Source organism: Jaculus jaculus, chromosome 9 (genome assembly GCF_020740685.1).
Source record: "Jaculus jaculus isolate mJacJac1 chromosome 9, mJacJac1.mat.Y.cur, whole genome shotgun sequence".
In the NCBI taxonomy this organism is placed as follows: domain Eukaryota; kingdom Metazoa; phylum Chordata; class Mammalia; order Rodentia; family Dipodidae; genus Jaculus; species Jaculus jaculus.
The window spans coordinates 100645681-100671901 of NC_059110.1; the positions used below are offsets into that span (position 1 = coordinate 100645681).

Below are 26221 nucleotides of genomic sequence, written 5' to 3' on the forward strand. Positions count from 1 at the left end.
AAAAATAGTTTCCCAAGACAGCCTGACCAAGGACTTAAACTCTGGTTATGCACAAATAAGATATGTAGACATAACTGTACAAGCTTGGCAAATGCCCTTGTGAAATCCCCTCCCCTTTTCCTTCCTTGCTAAAAACCCTATAAAAAGAAACACCCAATAGGGCTCAGGGTCGACTCCTCTGTCTCCTGCATGAGATACATGCCCACCCCAGAGCTCTGGTTTCCCTAATAAAGCCTCATGCTTTTGCAACAAGTTTGGTCTCCCATGTGTCTTTGGGTGCGTGCTATCTCCAGACTTGAGTGAAGGTCTCCCTTTGGGGGTCTTTCAGCAGCAGCTAGAGGCCCTGGTATGCCCATCCTCTGTCCCTCTGTCCTTCTGAATCTAATAAATAAATAAATAAAATGTTAAAAAATTGAAACAATATTTCAAAAAAGAATGTTGACAATGACCTGTATCTACAGTATTTTTTGCTTTTGTTTTTTTCTTTTATCTTTTATTCATTTGAGAGAAAGAGGGAGAATGCGAGAGAGAGAGAGAAAATGGGTACACTAGCGCATTCAGCCACTGTAAACAAACTCCAGACGCATGCTCCACCTTGTGCATCTGGCTTACGTGGGTCCTGGGGGAATCGAACCTGGGCCTCTGGCTTTGCAGGCAAACGCCTTCACTGCTAAGTCATCTCTCCAGCTCCCACACCTGCTCTGTTTTTAAAAGTCTGACCTGATTGTAAGACTAGCTTTGATCGCTGGGTGGGGGTAGGGGGTGGTGAGGACACCTCGGGTGGCGAATGAATTCTCTAAATGGGATTTACTCCAAGCGCGCCAAGTTCCGAGCAGACGTCTGCCCCGACTCCGCCAGGTCCCGGGATTCGCTAACCCCGGGGAACAGTACCTCTGCAGGGTGTCCCTGGCCCCTGAAGGTCGGGAGATGGCTCGGACAACCCCAGCTCTAAAGCGCCCAGCCGGGCCCTTGGCTCCACGTCGGGGGCTGCGCAAGCCCCGCGGGTCCTCATCTCCCAGCGCCAGCCAGCGAGCCACGGATCGCACCGGTGACCTCGGATTCTGGGAGGGAACCCGGGTGACCCCTCCCGCCCCGCCCCGCCCCCCCCGTGGGTCCCCACGTGACTTCCTGAAGGCCCCCAGGGCGCCGCCCCTCCCTGTACACTTTCGATTCCTCCGAAGCCTCGGGTTCGCCTCGGCGCGCGCTCGCTCGTCGCCGTCGCCGATTCCTGCGCGTCCCGGGTCCGGGGCGGTGGTGGGGGAAGGTGGCGGTGTGTGTGGGGAGGTCCCAAGCAGCGCGATGGCCGAGCTGTGCCCGCTGGCCGAGGAGCTGTCCTGCTCCATCTGCCTGGAACTCTTCAAGGAGCCGGTCACCACCCCGTGCGGTCACAACTTCTGCGGGTCGTGCCTGGATGAGACGTGGACCGTCCAGGGCCCACCGTACCGGTGCCCCCAGTGTCGCGACTCGTTCGCCACGCGCCCCACGCTGCAAAAGAACACGGTGCTGTGCGCCGTGGTGGGACAGTTCCAACAGGCCGAGCAGGCTCGGGTGCCCACCGACGAGTGGACACCTCCTACCCGCTCCGGGGCTCCCAGTCCAGCCAGCCAGGTGGCCTGCGACCACTGCCTGAAGGAGGCCGCCGTGAAGACCTGCCTCGTGTGCATGGCTTCCTTCTGCCAGGAGCATCTGCGGCCGCACTTCGACAGCCCCGCTTTCCAGGACCACCCCCTGCAGTCGCCCGTGCGAGATCTGCTGCGGCGCAAATGTCCCCTGCACAGCCGCCTCCGGGAGTTCTTTTGCCTCGAACATGGCGAGTGCATCTGCCATATATGCCTGGTGGAGCACAAGGCCTGCGCCCCCGTACCCCTGGGCCAGGCCAGCGCCGAGCTGGAGGTAGGGCATGGCTGGTGCGAATTAAGGGGACGGGGAGTGGGGAGTGGGGGGAGCACTCTGGTTATCTTTGCACTTAGTACCGCGTCCCCAGGCTTTGCTGGGGCCGACATCCACCTCTTTGCGTGGCCATCTGGACTGTAGGCCACATGGATAGCGGGTGGGCATCCTCAATGACAGCAGAAAGGAATAAGGACATGATACGGCCGCCCCCACATCCATTGCCCACTTCCTCCCAATCCCCCTGCACCCATTTTACAGAGGGAACAACCGAAGGAACAGGTAAGGTTGCTTGTCCCAAATCCGTGCTCTTGACCCATAGTGGGCTTTTTCTTGTTTGTTTTTGTTTTTCAAGGCAAGGCCTTGCTCTAGCCCAGGCTGAACTGGCATTCACTAGGCAGTCTCGGGCTGGCCTCAGACTCACAGCGATCTTCCTACCTCCACCTCCCTAGTGCGTTGTGCGCCACCATGCCCGGACTTAGCCCGTTTCCTAGGACTTTTCCCCCAGAGGTTCAGTAGCTGAGCGTCAAAGCCTGTCCTCTGCGTTGACCTCTACGGTACAACTCAAACATGTGTAGACACTTAGTACCCCACCTGTTCCAGGAAAAAGCCCGCCCAGCCTTTGCAGCGCGGGCTTCTGCTTTGCCGCCTAGAGCTGTGGGGCTTGGAGTGAATCACTGCATCTCTAGGCGAACTTTCTTTGCCGCCAAGGGGAATTAATAGCATTCCCTCCCTACCTCCAAGGCTGGTGGGAAGGCTCCGAGAGAGCCGTGTATCCAGTATCAGGAGGCCTGCTTGCTTACAAAGGCTCCCATCACAGTGGGTGCCAGGATCTAGGGTTACATCCTGACGGGGCTGCCAGCTTCCCCATGGGAAATGGTAAAATGGGCGTTGTGGTGGTGTAGGGCTTAGGGTGTAGCGAAGAGCAGTTGATGCGTGGTGACGCAGCTCCTGCCTGTAATCCCCGCACTTGGGAGGCTGAGGCAGTAGGCTTGCTGCAAGTTATAAAGTCAGCCTGGGCTACAGAGTGAGTCTCTGTTTCCAAAAAAACCCACAGAAATCCCCCACTTTCTTTGAGGAACTATATTGGCAGTTAATGGTTGGAGGGGGATTTGGGGTACAGCTAGTTAGTGGTAACTTGCCGCTTTTTTTTTTTTTTTTGGTTTTCGAGGTAGAGTCTCCAGGCTGACCTGGAATTCACTGTGTAGTCTCAGGGTGGCCTTGAACTCATGGTGATCCCCCTACTTCTGCCTCCTGAGTGCTACCATGCCCAGCTAAGTTGCCCATTCTGCAGTGAATAACCTCCCACCCATGGTCATGTAAGTAATCTTAATTAAATTCAGTGGTCACCAAAAAATAAGACATCAAAAGTAGAATGGAAGCCAGGCATGATGGCACATGCCTTTAATCCTAGCTCTTGGGAGGCTAAGGTAGGAGGATCCCTGTGAATTGGAGGCTGGCCTGAAGTACAGAAAGAGTTCCCAGTCAGCCTGGGCTAGAGTGAGACCTGCCTTGAAAAAAAAAAATAGTAGAACAGAGACTGGGGAGTGGGGAAGAAGGAGTGGGAGGAGGACGAAAATGTGATAAAATCACATACTTTTATAAAATTGTCAGATCAACAATAATGAAGAACACTCCATTAAAAAGCTCTATATGCAAACCAGGTGGTGGCACACGTCTTTAATCCCAGCACTTGGGAGGCAGAGGTAGGAGGATTGCTGTGAGTTTGAGGTCACCCTGAGCCATCTCCCCAGCTACGAAGAAAATACTTTTTATTTTTTTGCAGACATTTTGTCTTTATTAAAAATTCAGAGCTGAGTCCAGCACTTGGGAGGCAGAGTTAGGTGGATCACCGTGAGTTTGAGGCTACCCTGAGACTACATAGTGAATTCCATGTCAGCCTGGGTTAGAGTGAGACCCTATCTCAAAAAACAAAAAGCAAAAGCAAAAACAAAAGCTCCATATGCATGGCCACCATTTCTCCTGCTCAGGCCCGGGTGGAGGGGCGTCCTGGGTGGATGGGGCAGGCCCAGGAAGACTCCCCCTATGGAGCCTCAGGTTAGGCATAGAGGCCAGCTGTTGAGCCCTGGGGCAGCCTGGCTCCTATAGAAGACACTTGTAGAAGGTTTTTAAAAGAAATATCTTAGGGGCTGGAGAAATGGCTTAGTGGTTGAGGCACTTGCCTGTGAAGCTTAAGGACCTAGGTTCAGTTCCCTAGTACCCATGTAAATCAGATGCACAAGATGGTGCGCACGTCTGGAGTTCATTTGCAAGTGGCTGGAGGCCCTAGCGCACTCTCTCTCTCTCTCACTCTTCCAAATAAATATTTTTAAAAATATTTTATTTATGATCGGGGGAGGGAGGGTATTACCATGGGATATTTTTTTATGAGCATGGAAGCTGTTAATAAAAATTTGAAAAAATAACAAAATGAAAATTAATAAAATATTTTATTTATGAGAGAAAGACACAGAGGAAAAGAGCATGGGTATGCCAGGGCCTCCAGCCACTACAAACAAACTCCAGATGCGTGTGCCACTATGTGTATCTGGCTCATGTGGGCACTAGGGAATCTAGCCTGGGTCCTTAGGCTTTGCAGGCAAGCCCCTTGACTGAACAGCCATTTCTCCAGCCTCACTTTTAGCAGCTTCTCTTCATAGAGAAAGAAAAGGGTGGGGGTGCAAACCAGGAGAAACCTCCCTGGCACTGCTCCCTTCCTGCTTCTCCATCCTGAGCTGGGGTCTGTGAGCGAGCTGTGCTGGGTGGTTTTTAAAAATGATTTATTTATGTATTTATGAGAGAGGGAACGGGCATGCCAGATCTCTAGTCACTGCAAATGCACCGCAGGCACATGTACCACCGTATGCATCTGACTTTATGTGGGTGCTGGAGAATCAAATGCAGGTCCTTAGGCTTTCTTTGCAGGCAAGCCCCTTAACCATTGAGCCATCTCTCCAGCCTCCATTTTTTTTTTTTTTTCCTAAGTAGTGTCTCGCTCTAGCTCAGGCTGACCTGGAATTCACTATGTAGTCTCAGGGTGGCCTCGAACTCACGGCAGTCCTCCTACCTCTGCCTCCCGAGTGCTGGGGATAAAGGTGTGTGCTACCACACCTGGCTGTCCTTTTTTTTTTTTTTTTAATATATTTCACTTTTATTTGTTTATTTATTTGAGAGAGGGAGAGAGAGAGAATGGGTGTATCAGGGTCTCCAGCCACCGCAAACAAACTCCACATGCATGTGCCACCTTATGCATCTGGCTTACATGGGTCCTGGGGACTTGAACCTGGGTCCTTTGACTTTGCAGGCAAGTGCCGTAACCGCTAAGCCATCTGTCGAGCCCCTGCCTGGGTTTTGAATCCTGATAGCAAGATCTCCCTGCCCTGCTATTGCTTGTGATGTGACAAGGTCCCGCCTTGGTTATCTTGACTGCTGGTGTGGGGCTGGTGTGAACGATCTAGGTCTTTCGCCTGGGACTTGATCCCCATAACTTCAGAAAGTTTTCTGCCTTTAATGAGTAGATTGCCATCACCATGTAAATCCCTGGGCTGTTTCTTTTAGTTTGGGTTTGTTGAGTGGACCTCTGTCCGTAGTGAGGGGATAGTCGTCTGTGTTTCATTTGTAGTCAGTGGAGCTTTTCAGTGTCGGGTTCAGGATGCAGTGCTAAGAGTGGCTCTTGGGAGGGAGACAGCTGTTAGCACCTGTGTGTCCAATGCTAGATCTATCCACAGATTGTCCTTTGGGCCCAGCTTGTCTGAGCTGCTGTTCCAGGCCTGGTGGAAGGGCCACATCACAGAGTTCCAGTCGTGCTTCCTCACTGACTTGGGCTGTGGGCGGAGTTGGTGTGACTGTGGTCTCTGCTTGTGGCCCTTACATGTGACTGTCAGTGGATTGTTGAAATCCAGACTCGAGGTCAGGTTCAGCCCCATGGGTCTCTTGTGGAGCAGGAGAAGTAGGAAAGTGGAAGGGAGGAACACAGTATGCTGAGCCAGCTGGTTAGAAGAAGGAATTTTTTGCTTGTTTTGTTTTTTTGAGGTAGTATCTCACTCTAGTCCAGGCTGGCCTGGAATCCACTATGTCATCTTAGGGTGGCCTCAAACTCACAGCCAACTACCTCAGCCTCCCGAGTGCTGGGATTAAAGGCATGTGCCACCACACCTGAATTTTTAAAAAAATTTTTCACTTAGTTATTTATTTGCAAGCAAAGAGATAGAAGAGACAAAGAGAGAGAGAAGGGGCACACCAGGGCCTCCAGCCGTAGGGAACAGACTCCAGATTCATGTGCCACTTTGTGCATCTGGTGTCCTGGAGAAATGAATTTAGGTCCTTAGGCTTTGCAGGCAAGTGCCTTAATCACTGAGTTATCTCTCCAGCTCTTGTTTTGGCTTTTTGAGGTAGGGTCTCTCTCTAGCCCCAAGCTGACCTGGAATTCACTCTGTAGTGTCTGACTAGCCTTGAATTTACGGTGATCTTTCTACCTCAGCCTCCCAAGGGCTGGGATTCAGGGGGTGCACCACCACTCCCAGAGGGATTTTTTGTTTTGTTTTGTTTTTTCAAGATAGAGTCTCATTCTAGCCCAGGCTGACCTGTAATTCACTCTCTATTCTCAGGGTGGCCTCGAACTCACAGTGATCCTCCTACCTCTGCCTCCCAAGTGCTGGGATTAAAGGCATGTGCCACCACGCCAGGGTTTTTTTCTTTTCCTTTCTTTCTTTCTTTCTTTCTTTTTTCTTTTATTATTTTGGATTTTTTGTTGTTAGTTTCCTAGAAATTTCCAGCATGTTCAGTTTGGTCACATGCCTGTTAAGTTTAATACTAGAGCTTCAGATGTACTAGTTTAATGGCAATGTGATCTTGGTCAGGTCACCTAATGTTCTATGCTTCAATGTCCTGTAAAGGTTGAGTGATTCCTATCTCATGGCATTGTTCTTAGCTTTACAAAGTTATTATGTGGTCTGGTGTAGTGGTGCACACGTTTACTCCTAGCACTTGGGAGGCAGAGGTAGGAGGATCACTGTGAGTTTGAAGCCAGCCTGGGACTATAGAGATAGTTCCAGGTTAGCCTGGGTTACAGTGAGACCCTACCTTGAAACAAAAAAAAAAAAAAAAAATGGGCTGGAGAGATAGCTCAGCAGTTAAGCCATTTGTCTGCAAGGCCTAAGGACCCAGGTTTAACACCCCAGCACCCACATAAAGCCAGATGCACAAGGTGGCATATGTGTCTGGAGGTCAGTTTAGTGGCTATAGGTGCTGGCATGCCCATTCTCTCTCTTTCTCTCTCTCCCTCTCCCTCTTTTTCTCTCTCTCAAATGAGTTAATAAATAAAATAATTTTTAAAAAGTTAATATGGGGCTGGAGGATGGCTTAGCAGTTAAGGCGATTGCCTGCAAAACCAAAGGACCCAGGTTCGATTTCCCAGGACCCATGTAAGCCAGATGCACAAGTGGGTGCACGCGTCTGGAGTTCATTTGCTGTGGCTGGAGGCCCTGGTGTGCCCATTCTCTCTCTCCCTCTTTCTCTGTCAAATAAATAAATTAAATTAAATATATTTTTAAAAGTTAATATGTGTCAATCATTAACACACATACAGTAAGCACATAAACTTCCCTTACTGTAGTGCTGGTGATTTCCCTTGTTTCTTGACTGACATGTTGATATGATCTCTCAGAAACAATGAGAATGATATTTCATCCTTCGCACGTAATTTACCTTTGCTTCTGAACTGCCTTAACTCAGCTACAGGGACTGAGCCAATTCTGCAGGTGTCTCCCCTCCCCGTAGCCACCAGCTCATCCTGATTCTCAGTCCTTCGCAGTTCCTAGTCCCTGCCTGGGGTGGCCAGGCTCAGCTAGCTGCCTTCCCCCACTGGCCAGAGCCACCTCTAGGGTGCCAGGCGCCCTTGGGGAGAACAGTTCCAGGTGTGGAGCTTCTCTTTCTGAGTCCCCTTTCTCCTGGTCCTCTCCTGTTTGCTTAGCTCTCTAGCATCTTGCAGTAGGATTTTTTTTCTTCAATATTTTGTCTGCTTTTGTAGCTGTCCTTAGGGTAGGTTCTTAAATTTTTTGTAAAATTAGTTCATTTAATTGCAAGCATAGAAAGAGGGGAAAGAGAGGGAAAGAAAGGGAGAGAGAGAATGGGTATACCCGGGCTTCTTGACACTGCAAGTGAACGCCAGATGCATGTGCCACTTTGTGCATCTGGTCGTTGGCGAGCCACCTCTCCAGGCCCCGCAGTGGGAGGTTTTCTGAGCGACCTCATCTGTCATCTGAAGCAGCTGTCCCAGCTCGTTACGTGTCTGTGTGAGCCCACCCCCTTGTCCCTCCTTGGCTGGGCTTCCATCAGCTATAAAATGAGTAGCAGTGAAGCAATGCATCAGAATAGAAACGGACACTTAGCGAGTGACCTTACGGAGATGCAGGATCCAGGTGCTGCACGAAGCACACGCCTTGTCCTAGCTTGTCCTCCTGACAGCCTTGCGGGCAGGCACGGTTTGTTCTCCCCATGGCTGAGGAAACAGGCAGGAGACATTTGCACAACTGGGACTGGGAACTTTGAACCTAGTCCCTCTGGCTCCAAGTCTTAACTTTTTTTGTATAAACATATGTCAAAAGGGACTAGGAGCCAGACATGGTGGTGCACACCTTTAATCCCAGCACTCAGGAGGCAGAGGTAAGGGAATCACCACGAGTTCGAGGACACCCTGAGACTATATAGTGAATTCCAGGTCAGCCTGGGCTAGAATGAAGATGCTTACTTGCAAAGCCTGTGGGCCCCACGTTCACTTTCCTGGCCACCTACAAATGCCAGATGCAAAAAAAAAAAAAAAAAGACAGAAGCATCTGGTGTTTGTTTGCAGTGGCAAGAGACCTTAGTGTGTCCATATACACACATATAGAAACACACACAAATTTAAAACAACGTGTTGCCAGGTGCGGTGGTGCATGCCTTTAATCACAGCACTTGGGAGGCAGAGGTAGGAGAATCCCTGAGTTCAAGGCCACTCTGAGACTACATAGTGAATTCTAGGTTACTCTGGGCTAGAGGGGGAAAAAAAAAATCTTGAGACCAACAAACAAATAAAAAGTGTCAAGTACCAGTGGGAAAGATGGAGAGAGTGGCCCTTGGTGGTTTGGGGACAGGGCGGCTGGAAGATCTCACCCTTGTGCTTCTTCTGCAGAACAAGCTGAGGCATAAGCTGACCGTCACGTACAGTCACATCAACGGGGCGACGAAAGCACTGGAGGATGTGAGAACCAGGCAGCAAGGCTTGCGGGTGAGCGGCACCCCTCCTCCCAGCCCAACCCTCTATCAGCTTCCGAGTCGGGCAGACATGGCTCTGACCTGGATATGACTGTATGACTGGGTGCACTCAGCGTCAGAACTAAATGCCAACCTTGAGAGGCATGCCAAAAAGAAAGAAGGAAAACAAAACAAACCAGCAAAAACCAGTGTGCCAAGAACATCCTTCACAAATCTAAACTGAAAGCTATGTGTCAGCCCAATTGTAGAGGAATCACTATAAATTAGGGTTAAGCCAGTATAGTGAGCGGGGCACACCTGTTATCCCAGCATTTGGGAAGGAGGCTCAAGAGGGAATATCGCCTCGAGTTCAAGGGCAATAAATTCCAGGTCAACCTGGGCTACAGTGAGACCCTATCTGGTGGTGGGGACAGGGGTGTGTGTGAGGGGGAAAAAAGCAAAAAAAAAAAAAAAAAAAAGAACAACAAAAACTAAAGTGGGGGAAAACAGGAGGCAAAAATATATACATGGACTACTGCTGTCTCTGTTTATAAAAGGGGAGTCTATTCATTTCCTAGGGCTGGCAGATTGCCATGTACTTTGGATTACAGACAGATTTCTTTTTTCACAGCTCAGAATGTTAGAAGTCCAAACTTATGGTGTGGATAGGACCACACTCCCTTAAAGTATTTGGGGAGAACCCTTTCTGTCTCCCCAGCTTCCTCTCAGGCCTTCTTTGCCTGGTGTCTGCTTTGCTGTAGTCTTGGCCCCCATCTCCGCATAGCCGCTTCCCCTCTGTGCCTTCTCTTCCACCTGTAATAAGACCTTCATGATAGGCGTGGTGGCACATACCTTTAATCCCAGCACTCCGGAGGCAGAGGTAGGAGGATCGCCGTGAGTTCGAGGCCACCCTGAGACTCCATAGTGAATTCCAGGTCAGCCTGGGCTAGAGCGAGACCCTACCTCAAAAAAACAAAACAAACAAAGACCTTCTGCCTTGGACTCAGGGTCCACCTGGGTAATACCAAAATCTCATTTCCAGACCTTTAATATAAGTATGTCTGCACAGAACCTAAGGGAAGACATGTTCACAAGCTCTGGAATGCAGATGGATCTTTTTCAGCAGGCTATTATTCAACCAGTTTCCAGGAATAGAGCAAAAAACCCTGGGGCACAGTGGGATGGCACATGCTCTTAATCCCAGCACTTTGTAGGTGGAAGTAGGAGGATTGATGTGAGTTCGAGGCCAGCCTGGGCTACAGAGAGAGTTCCAGGTCAGCCTAGGTTAGAGTAAGATCCTACTGATACAAAACTTTTAGATTCAAGAGGGGTCCCCCAAGGTCTGTGAACCCCAACTTTTGGGTCCTTATTCTTATTTATTTGAGAGTGACAGACAGAGAAAGAAAGAAGCAGATAGGGAGAAAGAGAGAATGGGTGTGCCAGAGCCTCCAGCCACTATAAACGAACTCGAGATGCATGCGCCCCTTGTGCATCTGACTAACATGGGTCCTGGGGAATGGAGCCTCTAACCGGGATCCTTAGGCTTCATAGGCAAGCACTTAACTGCTAACCCATCTCTCCAGCCCATTGAGTCTTTATTTTATTTAGCAAAGAATTGATAAAATGGACTCTGAGAAGGCTGTTATGAATTACTAAGTTTATTTAGTAAGAAAACAAAAAAAAACATGAGTTATAAGGTTTATTGTAGGAGGAATTAAGATCTGGGGAGGAGGCTAGCTGACAGACTCAAGCCAGAGGAGAATTAAGATCCAGGGAAAAGTTCAGCTTCAGCCATTTAAAAAAATAATATTAAATTACCTTTAAAATGTTTTTATTTATTTGCAAACAAAGACAGGAGTAACAAGAATGAAAAAGAATGGGTGGAATCTGGTCATGATGGCACACATCTTTAATCCCAGCACTTAGGAGGTAGAGGTAGGAGGACCACCGTGAGTTCAAGGTTACCCTGAGACTACATAGTGAATTCCAGGTCAGCCTGCGCTGGAGTGAGACCCTACCTTGAAGACCAAAATAGAATAGAATGGAATAGAATAGAATAAAATAAAATAAAATAAAAAAGAATGGGGAGATGGCTTAGTGGTTAAAATACTTGCCTGCAGAGCCTAATGACCAAGGTTCAATTCCCCAGTACCCATGTAAAACCAGATGCATCGGGTGGCTTGCATCTGTCTGGAGTCTGCAGTGGCTGGAGGCCTTGGTGTGCCCATTCTCTCAAGCTCTCTCTCTCTATCTGCCTCTTTCTCCTATAAATAAATAAATAATATTAAAAGAATGGGGGCACCAGAGCCTCTTGCCATTGCATGGCTCAGGCTGACCTGGAATTCACTATGTCATCTTAGGCTGGCTTCAAACTCATGGTGATCTTCCTACCTCTGCCTCCCAAGTGCTAGGATTAAAGGTGTGCATCACCATGCCCAGCATCTCAAGTAAATTTTTAAAAATTAGAAAAGAGACCTGGGGAGATGGCTCAGTGGCTAAAGGTGCTTTCTGGCGAGCCTGATGGCAGAGGTTTAACTCCATAAAGCCAGATACACAAAGTGGTATGTGTGAATGGAGTTCGTTTATAATAGCAAGAGGCTGTGGTGTGTCTATTCTCTCTCTCCCTCTCCCCCCCCCCCCCGTCTCATAAGTTATTAGTAATTTAAAAGGGCTGGAGAGATGACTCAGCATTTAAGGCACCTGCCTGCAAAGCCAAGTTTAATTCCCCAGTACCCACATAAAGCCAGATATATAAGGTGGCACATACATCTGGAGTTCGTTTGCAGTGGCTGAAGGTTCGGGCACACCCATTTTCTCTCTGCCTCTTTCTCTCTCAAATAAATAAAATAAATAAATAAAAATTTTTTTAAAGAAAGGGAACCAGGGAGGAAGAAGAGGGCAACAAGCAATTTCCTTTGAAGCAACAGCATTGCCTCATCTGGAGGAACTTGTCCACCTGGCTAAGCCTAGGTGCAGGGGAATCTGGGAAATACAGTCTAAGCAGCTGTATGCCTACATTTAGCTTTGGGGTATTCTCTTAGTAAAGAGAAACTGGCAGTAAAGCCAGATGTACAAAGAGGCGCATGTATCTGGAGTTTGTTTGCAGTGACTGGAGGCCCTGGCATGCCCATTTTCTCTCTCTCCTTTCCTTTCTGTCTCCCTTCCTCCCAAGTAAATAAACATTAAAAAGAAAGAAAGAAAGAGGGGCTAGAGAGATGTGCCCGTTCTCTCTTTCTCTCTATCTGCCTCTTCCTCTCTTTCTACCTCTCCCTTCTCCCCTCTCTCAACTAAATAAATAATTTTTTTTTAAAGAATAGAGAGGGCTGGAGAGATGGCTTAGTGGTTAAGGCACTTGCTCACGAAGCCAAAGGACCCAGGTTCAATTCCCCAGTACCCATGTAAGCCAGATGCACAAAGTGGTGCATGTGTCTCTCGCTCTCAAATACATAAATAAAAATATTTTAAAAATTCATCTCTTGGGCTGGAGAGATGGCTTGGCAGTTAAGCGCTTGCCTGTGAAGCCTAAGGACGACCCCCATTTGAGGCTCGATTCCCCAGGACCCATGTTAGCCAGATGCACAAGGGGGCGCACGCATCTGGAGTTCGTTTGCAGAGGCTGAAAGCCCTGGCACGCCCATTCTCCCTCTCTCTCTCTCTCTATCTGCCTCTTTCTCTGTCTGTAGCTCTCAAATAAATAAATAAAATAAACCAAAAATAAATAAATAAAAATCATCTCTTAAGCCGGGTGTGGTGGTGAACGCCTTTAATCCCAGAACTCAGGAGGCAGAGGTAGGAGGATCACTCTGAGTTCAAGGTCACCCTGAGACTACATAATGAATGCCAGGTCAGCCTGGGCTAGAGTGGGACCCTACTTTGAAAAACCAAGAAAAAAAAATATCATCTCTTTTTTTTTTTTTTTTTTTTTTAAAGAAAAAGAAATAGGCAGGGTGCGGTGATGCATGCCTTTAATCCTCGCACTCAGGAGACAGAGGTGGGAGAATCAGTGTTAGTTACAGGCCAGCCTGGGTCAGACAGTAACACGACAGAGGGCTGGGCTCGGCCCTCTTTGAGACAGGCTCTCTTGACTCCGCAAATGAACTGCAAACCAGCATCAAGGTAACTGGCTCTCAAGTTTCAGATTCTCCTGGCTGAGCCTTCCATTGTAATAGTTTCACTGGGGTCACAGATGGATACACCACTTTGCATCCAGCTTTTCATGGGCAAGTGTCTCTAACCGCTGAACCATCTCCCCAGCCCCACTTTTTTTTTTTGTTTTTTTTTTTTTATTATTTATTATTTATTTATTTATTTATTTGAGAGTGACAGACACAGAGAGAAAGACAGAGGGAGAGAGAGAGAATGGGCGTGCCAGGGCCTCCAGCCACTGCAAACGAACTCCAGACGCGTGCGCCCCCTTGTGCATCTGGCTAACGTGGGACCTGGGGAACCGAGCCTCGAACCGGGGTCCTTAGGCTTCACAGGCAAGCGCTTAACCGCTAAACCATCTCTCCAGCCCTTTTTTTGTTTTTTTGAAGCTGGGTCTCATGTAGCCCAAGATGTCCTTAAGTAGCCAAGGATGACCTTGAACTGCTTAATTCTACTGCTCCCACCACCTGCCTGCTGGGGTAACGGGGTGTGTGCCACCACACCCGGTTTTATGAGGTGCTGAGTACTGAGCCCAAGGCTTCCCGTACGTGCTCTTCTGACCCAGATCTATTTCCAGACTTACTGGTGAACATTTGTGTGTGTGCTGGGAGATTTTCTAGAGTCTTTTCCGAGGGTAGGAGTGGTTGGGTCTTAACGGACGACGTATTCCCAAACTGCTGTCCGAAGTGGTTCCTCGCGGTGCGGGCACAGCTGCCCTCTCCCAACACACCGGGCGTGGCTTTGGCACTTTCACCGATCTCCCTCCCCCTGGGCCTCTTAGGAGTCGGCGAACAGGAAGATGGAGCAGCTGAAACAGGAATATATGGAAATGAAGGCTCTCATTGATGCGGCCGAAGCCATGTCCACACGCAAGCTGAAGGAAGAGGAGAAGAGGGTCAGCAGTAAGTTCGACTCCATTTACCAGGTGCTGCTCAAGAAGAAGAACGAGATGCAGAACCTGAAGGCGGAGGTGGAGCTCAGCCTGGCCATGGGGGACGAGTTTGAGTTTCTGGAGGTGGGTCGCTGTGGGGTCCCTCTGCCGCCTCAGTGTCCCTGGTCGCCTCCGGGTCGTTGGCTACCTGCCCGAGCGGCGCGTAGCGTTGTGGCACAGCAGCTCTCCTGAACTTGGAGGCTCAGGAGGACACCCGTGGGTTATTTCCCAGTCATCCTGGCCCAGGAGCCCGGCATGGCTTTCCCGGGTAGTCAGTCTGCTCACGGTCGGGCCGGCGGGGCTGCAGTCTGCGAGCCGGCTCCGCTGCACCCCGTCTGCAGCTCCGCTGCACCCCGTCTGCAGCTCAGCTTGTCTTCCAAGCTCTCAGCTGCTTATTGACAGAGTTTAGCTCCGGTGGCTCTAGGCTAGCGTCCCCACTTTCTTGCTGGCTGTCTGTCATCTAAGCCTTTTCTCAACTTGGCATCTTACTTCGTCAAGCCAGCTGGAGAATTTCTCTTTCTAGGAAGGTGCCATCCCTCTTTTAAGAGTTTTTTTTTGGGGGGAGAGGGGTGTTCTTTTCAACTTAGGTTCTCACTCTAGCCTAGACTGACCTGGAACTCTCTCTGTTGTCCCAGGCTGGCCACCAGCTCATAATCATCCTCCTACCTCTGCCTACCAAGTGCTGGGATAAAAAAGCCACAATACGGGCTGGAGAGATGGCTTAGCGGTTAAGCGCTTGCCTGTGAAGCCTAAGGACCCCAGTTCGAGGCTTGGTTCCTCAGGTCCCACGTTAGCCAGATGCACAAGGGGGCACACGCGTCTGGAGTTCGTTTACAGTGGCTGGAAGCCCTGGCGTGCCCATTCTCTCTCTCTCTCCCTCTATGTGTCTTTCTCTCTGTGTCTGTAGCTCTCAAACAAATAAATAATATTAAAAAAAAAAAAGCCACGATACTCTGCTCTTTTGAGAGTTTTAATCTGATTAAGTCTGGCCCACTCAGGATAATCATCCTTTGATTAATTTAGAGTCAAGGGGTTTCATGTCATGTTTATCCTTGCAGTATTTCTTCCCTCGTGTCTTGTAAGCTAATCATGGAGTAGTGTCCTTTCCCCACCCACTATTCTGCCTGTACTTGGGGGTTAAGGAGTTATGGAGGGCGTATACAGAAGTGGGTGGAAATCTTGGGACCAACTTAGTATGTCACTTTAGAATACAACCCTCTTACCCTTTTCTCCCATCCTTCCTCCACATGGCCTTTGGAAATGTCTTTAAATATTTTATTTATTTATTTATTTGAGATAGAGACAGAGAGGAAGAGGCAGACAGAAAGAGTGTGAGCATGCCTGTGGCAGGGCTTCCTGCCACTGCGGGTAACCTCCAGATGCATGTGCCACTCTGGGCATCTGGTTTTACATGAGCACCAGGCAATCAAACTCAGTCCATTAGGTTTTGCAAGCAAGCACTTTAACCACTGAGCCATCTCTCCAGCCCTGTCCACTCTCCTTTTCTGATCTCGTGCCCCTCATCATGACCCAGGAGGTTCTTGCTTCCCAGACTTGACCTCTGCCATGAGATGTCTCGTGTCTGTTTTTTCTTTTTTTGTGTGTGTCTGTTTTTTCTTAAACTTTTTTTTATTGACAGCTTCTATAAATATAGACAATAAACCATGATATTTCCCTCCCCTCCCCCAATTCCCCCTCACAAATCCACCCTTCATCATATCCTCTCCCCTCTCAATTAGTTCTTTTATGGTGATGTCATCATCTTTTTTTCCTCTTATGAAGGCTTGTGTATGTAGGGCAAGGCACTGGGAGGCCATGGATATCCAGGCCATTTTGTGTCTGGAAAAGTGCATTGTAAGCAGTCCTACCCTTTCTTTGGCTCTTACATTCTTTTCACCACCTCTTCCTCAATGGGCCCCGAGCCTTGGAGTGTATGATAGAGATGTCTCAGAGCTGAACGCTCCTCTGTCACTTCTTCTCAGCACTATGGTGCTTTCTGAGCCATCCTAGTAGCCACCAAAATGGCTCGTTTCTTACCCACATCCCTGGGCTATGCCCTGTATTCTGACCATAACGAGGTTCTCTTCCTTCCCAGGAACAGTGGGGCACCGGGTGGGAACACCATACTGACCTCCTCTGCCCAGTGCATTGTGTCCTTGTCCAGGACTATATCCAGACAGTCCCTCTTCTTTGGGTCCCCTTGGCATACCGCTTTCCGTGTTGCAGGGTGTCCCCCTGCCTCCCCAAGGCATACATGATGTCATCTCACATGTGCTTGTTCTCATACACCTTTTGATTGTAAGCTACTTCTTTTTTTTTTTCTTAAAATATATTTTACTTATTTATTTGAGAGAGAGAAACAGAGAGAGAGAGAGAATGGGCAGAAGACTAGGGTCTCCAGTCATTGCAAACAAACTCCAGATGCCTGCACCACCTTGTGCATCTGGCTTACATGGATCCTGGGGAATTGAACCACGGTCCTTTGGCTTTGCAGGCAAACACCTTAACTGCTAGTCCATCTCTCCAGCCCCCTCTTTAAAAAATATATTCTATTTATTTGAGAGATATCGAGAATGGGGTGAGCCACCCCTTGCCAGTACTCTCACCTTGCATGTCCAGGGCCCGGCACACAGGTTGTCTAGTGAGCCCTCTGGTTCAGTGACCTGCCACTAGCCACCAAGGACCCTGGCTCCCTGCTGAGTACAAAAGTGATGAAACCTTTTTGTGTACAATACCCACTGGTACCTAGGCATGAGGTTCTCTAGGTGGTCATTCTTGTGTCTCAGAGCTACTGAGCTCTCTGAGAAAGGATTCAAAGTCCTCATCTGGAACCTCTCATTCCATAGGGCCCAAGTTAGTCTAATCATTTGGGGCCTGCGGTGATGCCCCTGTCCCCTAGAATGTGACCAGGCTGACTTCTGCATGCCTTGAGGAGTTCGTGCCCATTTTCAGACCTGGGGTTGGGGCACTTTGGGGGAGGGGAGAGCTAGGACTCCTGAGAGAAGGGGGAGGAGCTCCAGAAATGACATGTCTGTGGTGTCTATGCCACTCATTAACAGCCGTTTGTCATGTCTAGACCCCAGTTTCCCACTCTGTAAGATGAGGGACCTCTGAGTTCCGACTAGCTCTTTAAGGGTCTAAAAGGGGCGCTTGGCTGCTGACCTCAGTCTTGTGGTTGCAGCGGGAAGCAGTGTGGATGCAGGAAGCATGTTGTGGGGCTGCGGAGGACAGAGCCCAGACTCTGGCTTTCTTAACCCACCCCCCGCCCCCCGGCTTGTTCCAGAAAGCGGCAAAACTGCAAGGGGCCTCGACGAAGCCAGTCTTCATCCCCAAGGTGGAGCTGGACCATGAACTGATAAAGGGGGTCTACCAGGGTGCTGTGGACCTCAAGAACGAGCTGAAGACCTCTCTCAAGCGGGTGCTGGAGAAAAAACCTGAGGACCCTTCAGGCTCAGGTAACAACAGTGCCCCCCCCCAGAGCCAGGAAACAAGCTTGGGGGCTTGTCAGTGCCTTGGTGGAGGACTGTGACCCAGAGCATTTGGGCTTGAGTTTCAGGGGTTCTGAGACGGTCACCTTCCATTGGAAAAGTCGCTGCTTTGTCCTGGCTTCACAGCCATCCTTTCTAAAAGATGCTGGGGCTTGATGTCAGGTTGGGATTCTCTTGTCTGACCTCTTGAGGCCCACTTGGACTGGGTTGTCAGTGTGTGCGGTGAGGCAATGGCTGGCGTCGGGGGTCAGAGTATCCTGGAGTCCCTCTGTAACACCCTTCCTTCCTCCACATCCCATCGGCCACCAAGCTTCCTGCAGTGCTGAGACTGATCACTCAGCTTTGCACATTCTAGGCAAACACTTTTTTTGTTTGTTTGTTTTTCGAGGTAGGGTGTCACTGTAGCTCAGACTGACTTGGATTTCACTTTGTAGTCTCAGGCTGGCCTCAAACTCACAACAATCCTCCTACCGGATCAAAGGCATGTGCCACCATGCCCCGTAGCCCTTGTTTGTCTGTCTGTTTGTTTGTTTGTTTGTTTTTTAAAGACAGGGTTTGGGGACTGGAGAGATGGCTTAACTGTTAAGGCACTTGCCTGTGAAGTCTAAGGACCCAGGTTCAATTCCCCAGGATGCACAAGGTGGTGAATGCGTCTGGAGTTTGTTTGTAGTAGCTAGAGGCCCTGGCATGTCCATTCTCTCCAAAAAAAAAAAGAAAGAGAGAGAGAAAGGAAGGGAGGGAGGATGAATTCCAGGTCAGCCTTGGCTAGAGTGAGACCCTGCCTCAGAAAACCACCACCACTATAACAGAAATTTACTTCTTTAACTTCAGACGACATCCACTGGTTCCAGTATAGCCGCCAGCTGCGGCTCTGTGTCCTCACCACCTGTACTTACAACATGCACAGCAGCTTTCTAAGTGGTTCCTCTGGAGCTTTTCAGGATTCAGAGCTCATCTTCTTTTCCTCGTGACCCCCTTCAGGACTTTCCCTTGCTCCAAGACTGCAGACTAGACCCTTGGCCCTGACCTCCACTATCTATCAGCCTCAGGTCTCCCTATCGCTCTCACACCTCTGCATTTAGTCTTTCAGTGCCACACTTTTTCCCTCTCCTCCCACTGCCCAGAAAACTAGAGCCCTGCCATCTTTCCCGACTGATCCTTTTGCACATCGTTTTATTTTTTTTTATTATTATTTTTAAATATTTTATTTATTTATTTGAGAGCGACAGAGACAGAGAGAAAGACAGATAGAGGGAGAGAGAAAGAATGGGCGCGCCAGGGCTTCCAGCCTCTGCAAACGAACTCCAGACGTGTGCGCCCCCTTGTGCATCTGGCTAACGTGGGACCTGGGGAACCGAGCCTCGAACCGGGGTCCTTAGGCTTCACAGGCAAGCGCTTAACCGCTAAGCCATCTCTCCAGCCCCACATCGTTTTATTTTGTGACACAAGTGTTGTATCATTGAGCTGCATCCGTAATCCTTTTTGAAACTTTTTTTTTTTTTTTTTTTTGCTTTTGTTTTTGGAGGTAGGGTCTCACTCTAACCCAGGCTGACCTGGAATTCACTATGTAGCCCAGGCTGGCCTCAAACTCACAACAGTTCTCCTACCACAGCCTCCTGAGTGCTGGGATAAAGGGCATGTGCCACCATGCCTGGCTTTGAGAGAGCAAGTGTGAGGCCAGCCAGTGTTATGTGTGACCCTGTCTCAAGATAAAACAAAACAGACAAACAGAAACCACCAAAGCATGTCTGGGGAGACGAGCCAGTGGATAAAGCACTTGGCATGCAGGCACGAGCAACCGCGTTCAGGTGCCTAGCACCCATGAAAAGCCGGATGCAGGAGCAGCCCGATGCCTGTCATCCCAGCCCGCATCTCCAGTGACATGTGAGGCAATTGGAAGCTCATGGGTCAGCTGCCGTGTACCATGAGACACTCTGCCTCTAACCATGTGGAAGGCAAGGGCCGACACCAGAGACTGTCCTCTGACCCTCCCACATACATGCTAAGGCATGCGTGCAGCACCGGTCACACCCCCAGCACAGAAGGAGAAGACAAGAAACCAGAGCTAAGAGCTGTCTCAGAGGTCATGCTACCGGGTGCTGGTAGAGATAAGACTTCCTACTAGCTGGCTCTAGGCTAAGCTGAGAGAGAGAACAAGCTGGATTGATCCTCCAGCATTTTTTTTTTTTTTTGGTTATTTTTATTTATTTATTTGAGAGCGACAGACAGAGAGAGAAAGAGGCAGAAAGAAAGAGAGAGAATGGGTGCACCAGGGCCTCCAGCCACTGCAAATGAACTCCAGACGTGTGTGCCCCCTTGTGCATTTGGCTAACGTGGGTCCTGGGAGTCGAGCCTCGAACTGGGGTCCTTAGGCTTCACAGGCAAGCGCTTATCCACTAAGCCATCTCTCCAACCCTCAGCATTTTTTTTTTTTTTCCTAAGGTATCTTCTCACTCTGGTCCAGGCTGACCTGGAATTCACTATGTAGTCTCAGGGTAGCCTCGAACTCACGGTGATCCTCCTACCTCTGCCTCCTGAGTGCTGGGATTAAAGGCGTGCGCCCCCATGCCCGGCCCTCCAGCATTTTATCTCTGTCTCTTGCAAAGGACTGGATGGGGAGGTCAGTGGAACCGCTGACTGCCTCAGTGCTGTGCCCACCAGCATGGCAAAGCTGGCTCCTGGGGTTGGTGGGGAATATACCCATGCAGTGCGACCTTTGTTCCCAGGCACAGGTGACGCTGGAGACCACGGCACAGACTCCACGTACAAGTCCTCACGCCCCACGAAGAAAATCCCACGTAAGTAGCTCTACTTCTTCCTGGCATTGGTGTGGCTGTGGCTAGGAGGTGCTTTAGCTGAGACTCACGGGGGCTGCTGTTGCCAACAGATGGGCATAGCCCCTCCCAGGGCATCATGGGGAGAAGAGCTTGGCTGCAGGCTCTACATGGTGGGAGGCCAAGACTATTGCAAAAGCTCCTTTGAAAGGAGGATGTCGGTACCCACATTGGTAACGCAGGCTGTCTGTAGTGGCAAGAGCACCTAATGCCGTGTGAAATATTTGCTCTCCCCGAGCCCAGGTCCTTTGGCAGAGTCCTGCAGGAGATGGGCAGTGGTCCCGGTGAGGCAAGACCACATGTCTCCACCCGGGGGACTATAATATGCTCTCCTTTTCCCGCTACTGCCTTCTTTGCCCCTCCCATTATACCATTTTATTTCTCTGTTTAAATATTTTATCAGTTATTTGTGTGTGTATGTGTGTGCATGCATGTATATGCCAGGACTTACTGCTACAAACAGATGCCAGACAGATGTGCCACTTTTGCATCTGCCTTTATGTGGATATTGGGGAAACAAACCCAGGCTGGCAGGTTTTCCAAGCAAGTGCCTTTAACCACTAAGCCATCTTCCCAGCATTGACTACGCTATTTTAGAAAATATTTTCCCAGTTACTCCCTCCAGTGAAAATGTGATTACACACATGTACAATATATTGGGTTATTTATGAAAAAAATAAAGCCAAACACGGTGACTCATGCCTTCCATCCTAGCATGTGCGAAGGTAGGAGGATTGTTGTGAGTTTAAAGCCAGCCTGAGCTGTAGAGTAAATTCCAGGTCAGCCTGGGCTAGAGTGAAATCTTACCTCAAAAAGAGAATAAGATTTTGAGCTAGGCGGGATGGCTCATTCCTTTAATCCCAGCACTCAGGAGGCAGAGGTCGGAGGATTGCCGTGAGTTCGAGGCCACCCTGAGACTACGTAGTTATTTCCAGGTAAGCCTGGAAAGAGAGAGAGAAAAGAAAGAAGGAAAGAAAAACAGAATAAGATTTTGTCAGGGATGAGGAAGGAGAGTATGAGGCCCCATCCCTCTCTGAGGAGTCGTAGCTGGGCCAGGGGAGACATTTTCTGCCCTGGAGTAGCCACTGGTAGAATCCACAAACTCTGGTCAGTAACCCCCCCACCTATGGCCAGGCAGGCAACCTCAATTCAACTCAATGGGTCACATACACAGGGGCGGGGGGCGGGGAGAAAAAGACATAAAAGTAGAAGACGGACTGGTTGGGAAGAGTGGGTTCAGTGGAAAGTCATGAGGAGAGTGTTGAAAGAAGGTGATGGTGAAATGTGGGGAACTCCTGGTGAGCTCTGCTGGAATGAGTTCTTTCCCAGGAAAAGGTAAAGAATTACTAAGTAGTTCCTGGGCCACGAGACAACTCTCAAGGTTAGTGAGAGGAATGAAGCAGGTTTTCTTGTCCAGGAATCAGAATTCCAGTAAGGGCAGAAACAGCTACTTTATTACAAGCACAAAAGTACCCATCAAAATGGATGGGAGCCCTGAAATGGGAACTCATCTAAAGGGCTGAGTTTGGGGGTATATATTTGGAGGCTGAGTGTACCTTTAATTGAAGGTGTCATGGGCTGATTGATTGTCTACTTGAAAGTTTCTCAGTAGTGTCCAAAAAATCTTTGTGTCGAGGAAGGAGCAGGGCAAGCTGAGAGAAGGAGTAGCCAACCAGAAACTTCTTTGGCCATCTGCAAGTTTTCTGGCTGAACTCCCAGAGCCTCAGTTAACAATATAGTCCACAGAAGCGGGGTGAGGGGGGGTTCTCCCTCAGAGATGGCAGACGGGTCACAGTGAGGAGAAAGACCTAAGTGTGGTGACCATGGAGACACTGTGCCTTAGGTGCCAGCCTCAGGGAGTGGGTGGAAAGGACTGAGGTGAGGAATGGGGCCAAGAGTGAACTCCTGCGAGGAATGTGGTTATGAACTGACAGGAAGAAGGACCGGAGGGCCATGTTGGGCTGGGGGCAGTCTGCTGGGGAAGGAGAAGCAGGACTTCCTGTAAAATCCCTGGCAGGTCTGGTCTTTTCATCCCCACCATGGGCTAGGTGACACAGAAGGAGGTGGGACTTTTTGTTATTATTATGATTTGAGGGCGGGGAGCGATAGAGAAAGAATGGGTGCACCAGGCTCTCGAGCCACTGCAAGCGAATTCCAGAGGCATGCCACCTTGTGCATCTGGCTTACATGGGTCCTTTGGCTCCGCAGGCAAACTCCTTAACCGCTAAGCTATCTCTCCAGCCCGGAGCTGGGGACTTTCTAGGCCACTTGACTATGCTCTGGTGTCACTCGCTGGGCTTCTCTGACACCATCAGCCTAGGATGGGCTCTGAGATCTGTATTCCTCATGCATCTTGAGAGCTTGTGTGGAGGTCCCAGCAGGGCAGCCCAGCTACTTGGATACCCTTGACTGAAGACCAGCTCGCCTCTACTTGGGGAAGGTCGTCCTCTTCTTCCTGGAGTGCAGTTTTGGGAGGGACACACATGGAGTGGTGGGGGAGAGAGGGACACCCACCTAGCCACCAGATCATCCGAATCCACCCTGGAGATCAGTGGGGTGACAAATGTCGCAGATTGCCCTTACATCCTGAGATCTATATTCTTTTTTTTTTTTTTAAACTATATTTTTATTTATTTGCAAGCAGAGAGAGACAGAGAAGGAGAGAGACAGGGAAAATGGGCACACGGGGCCTCCAGCCACTACAAATGAACTCTAGATGCATGTGCCACCTGTGCGTCTGGTTTTACGTAGGTACTGGGGAATTGAATGCTGGGTTGTTAGATCCTGCAGGCAAGCACTTTAAACACTGAGCAATCTCTCCAGCCTGAGATGTTACTATATTCATGGAATATAGAATCCATAGAATATAGTAACATGGTACCATGGCTGCTGAATGTCCATAGTAACTGTCGTAGTCCAGCAAGCACAGTTCCCATGGGCACACGCCGGATTTTCTTTTGTCCCAGAGTGGCCTCAAACTCACAGTGATCCTCCTATGTCTGCCTCCTGAGTGCTGGGATTAAAGGCGTGCACCACCACGCCGGGCTTTCTTCTTCACATTTTTTTGGTTGCTTTTTTTTTTTTTTCTTTTGTGGAGATATAATCCACTTTCAGTGAAAAATATACAGTTAAATACATTTTTATAAATGATTCTAATGTTACCATTACTCAACTCATCCTAAGCATTCTCTATTATGCTAGAATATTCTTTCATGCTCCATATTATTTACTCCTGCCCTTTATAACCACAGATGCCGGTTCCTATCACTAAAAACTTAACTTATACTGCCTGCTGTCCTGTTATTTTTCAAGTTAAGATATCCTTTATTATCAGTCAAATTTATGCAAATGGATGCTATTTTTTTTTTTTATTTTAAGTGTTGTGCTTTGGGCCTGGTAGATGGCTCAGCTGGCTCAGGCTTAATTCCCTGGTACCCGTAGAAAGGCAGATACGCAAAGTGGCACATGCCTCTGGAGGTCTTTTGTAGTGGCAAGAGGCTCTGTTGAACCCATTCTCATTCTTTTTTTTTTTTTTATATTTTATTTTTATTTATTTACTTGAGAGAGAGAGAGAGAGAGAGAGAGATACAGAAATAGGCAGGTAGACAGAGAGAATGGGCGCGCCAGGGCCTCCAGCCACTGCAAACGAACTCCAGATGCGTGCGCCCCCTTGTGCATCTGGCTAACGTGGGTCCTGGAGAATTGAGCCTTGAACCGGGGTCCTTAGGCTTCACAGGCAAGCGCTTAACTGCTAAACCATCTCTCCAGCCCTGAACCCATTCTCATTCTTTCTCTCTGCTTACAAACAGATAAATAAAAAGAAAGTGTTGTGCTTAAAACTATTTTAACTCTGAAACTTTTCTTTTTCAGAAGAAAAGAAGCCAAAGAAAACCAGTAAGTTGACATTTGCACATTCATTTGTTCTTGTGACTTGTCATATCCTAGAGCTAAAGGCAGCAGGAACAGCTGACCTGTCTTAGGAGGGCTCTGCGATGGGTCCAGTCCAGAACTATATTCTGTAAGGGCAGGCACCAGAGTTGGGGGTGGGCTGAATGAGTAAGACACCTAAGGTGATATATAATGTCTTATCTGGATTCACCTGTGTGCCCCCTGACTGGTCAAGAGAGTGTTTGTGGAAATGGCTGTTGATGGCCAGCTTAGAAGGGGTCAGAGGCCACCCATTCCTGTGTCATATTGCCAATCTTGCTTCTTCTCCGCCATCCGCAGCTGCTGGCCCTACCTCCAGCCCTACCTCATCCAAGCTTCCCACCTTTGGCGCCCCTGGACAGTCAGCAGATATGAAACCACCAGGCCTGGATGGTGAGTTGTTGTGGGCAAGGGCCAGGGGAGTATCCACTGTGACTTTGTCCTGAACAAAGTCCGTTTCCTCTCCCAGCTTCAGCCAAACCCACCACCTCACAGCCAAACTCTACTTCTGCAGCTCTCAAAGCCAAGGTGCTGGAAAACTTCTTAGCCAAGTCTAGACCTGAGCTCCTGGAATGTGAGTAGCTTGGCTACGTGAATGGGAGAGGAGGTGGGCGGGTGGAGAAATGCGGGTGGGTAGAATGAATGCATGCCTGAGTGGGAGGGGGCACGATAGGTAGATGGCTGCATGCGTGGGTGCGTAGGTGAGTGGGTAAGTTGGATGTACAGATGAGTGGGTAGTGAGATTGGGGGGATGGGTGGATCGAGCGCATGCATGAATAAGGAGGTGGGTAGGTAGATGGACAGGAAGGTGGATGCTTGGGTGTGGGGGTCGGTGGATGGGTGAGTGGATGGATAGATGAATAGGCGGGTAGGTGGATAGATGCGTGTGTGTGTGTGTGTGTGAGTGAGTGAACGAATGAATAATTGGGTGCTAGATAGGTGGAAGAATGTTTCTGTGTGTGACTGGCTGAACGGTTAAAACCAATAGATAGATCAGGGCAAGCACTTCAGGGCCCTCGTCTAAACATCCCTGTGGGGATGTTCTCTCAGATTTTGTTAAGGTCACCCTGGACTACAACACTGCCCACAACAAGGTGGCTCTGACGGACAACTACAGCACAGCGTCTGTGGCCGACGTCCCCCAGCACTACCGGCCGCACCCCCAGAGGTTCACCTACTGCTCTCAGGTCCTGGGCCTGCACTGCTACAAGAAGGGCATCCAGTACTGGGAGGTGGGGCTGCAGAAGAACAACTTCTGCGGGGTGGGCGTCTGCTACGGCAGCATGGAGCGGCAGGGCCCCGAGAGCCGGCTGGGCCGCAACAGCACCTCGTGGTGCGTGGAGTGGTTCAATAGCAAGATTTCTGCCTGGCACAACAACGTGGAGAAAACCCTGCCCACCACCAAGGCCACGCGGGTTGGCGTGCTTCTCAACTGTGACCATGGCTTCCTCATTTTCTTTGCCGTCTCGGACAGGGTCCACGTGCTGTATAAGTTCCGGGTGGACTTTACTGAGGCTCTGTACCCCGCCTTCTGGGTGTTCTCTGTGGGGACCGTGCTCTCCATCTGCTCCCCCAAGTAGACAGGCCGGTCGGCAGCCCACGTGGACTGTCGCAAATGCTGCAGGTGGGAGGGGCCTTCCTTGGAGACCTTCTCCAAGTCCCCAGCAGCTGGAAGAATGGGAGGGAGTGGGATGATTACCTTGTGGACGGGGAAGCCAGCCTCCTGGTGCTGGTCAGGGCGGAGCAACCTCCTCCTACTGATTTTTCTTTCT

General features: G+C 49.5%; 1 protein-coding gene across 2 annotated transcripts; it reads left to right on the top strand.

Annotated features, from left to right (window-relative positions):
* Positions 1–1299: 1299 nt before the first annotated feature.
* On the top strand, positions 1300–26221 carry Trim25 (tripartite motif containing 25). Of its 2 annotated transcripts, none has more exons than XM_045158756.1 (9): positions 1300–1893; positions 9062–9157; positions 14051–14284; positions 17484–17655; positions 20415–20486; positions 24393–24416; positions 24750–24842; positions 24919–25023; positions 25500–26221. In XM_045158756.1, the coding sequence occupies exons 1-9, from the start codon at positions 1300–1302 to the stop codon at positions 26027–26029; spliced, it is 1920 nt and encodes a 639-aa protein (XP_045014691.1). In that variant the 3' UTR covers positions 26030–26221. The 2 variants fall into 2 exon arrangements, with proteins under 2 accessions (XP_045014691.1, XP_045014692.1); XM_045158757.1 differs by having other exon boundaries at positions 24964–25023.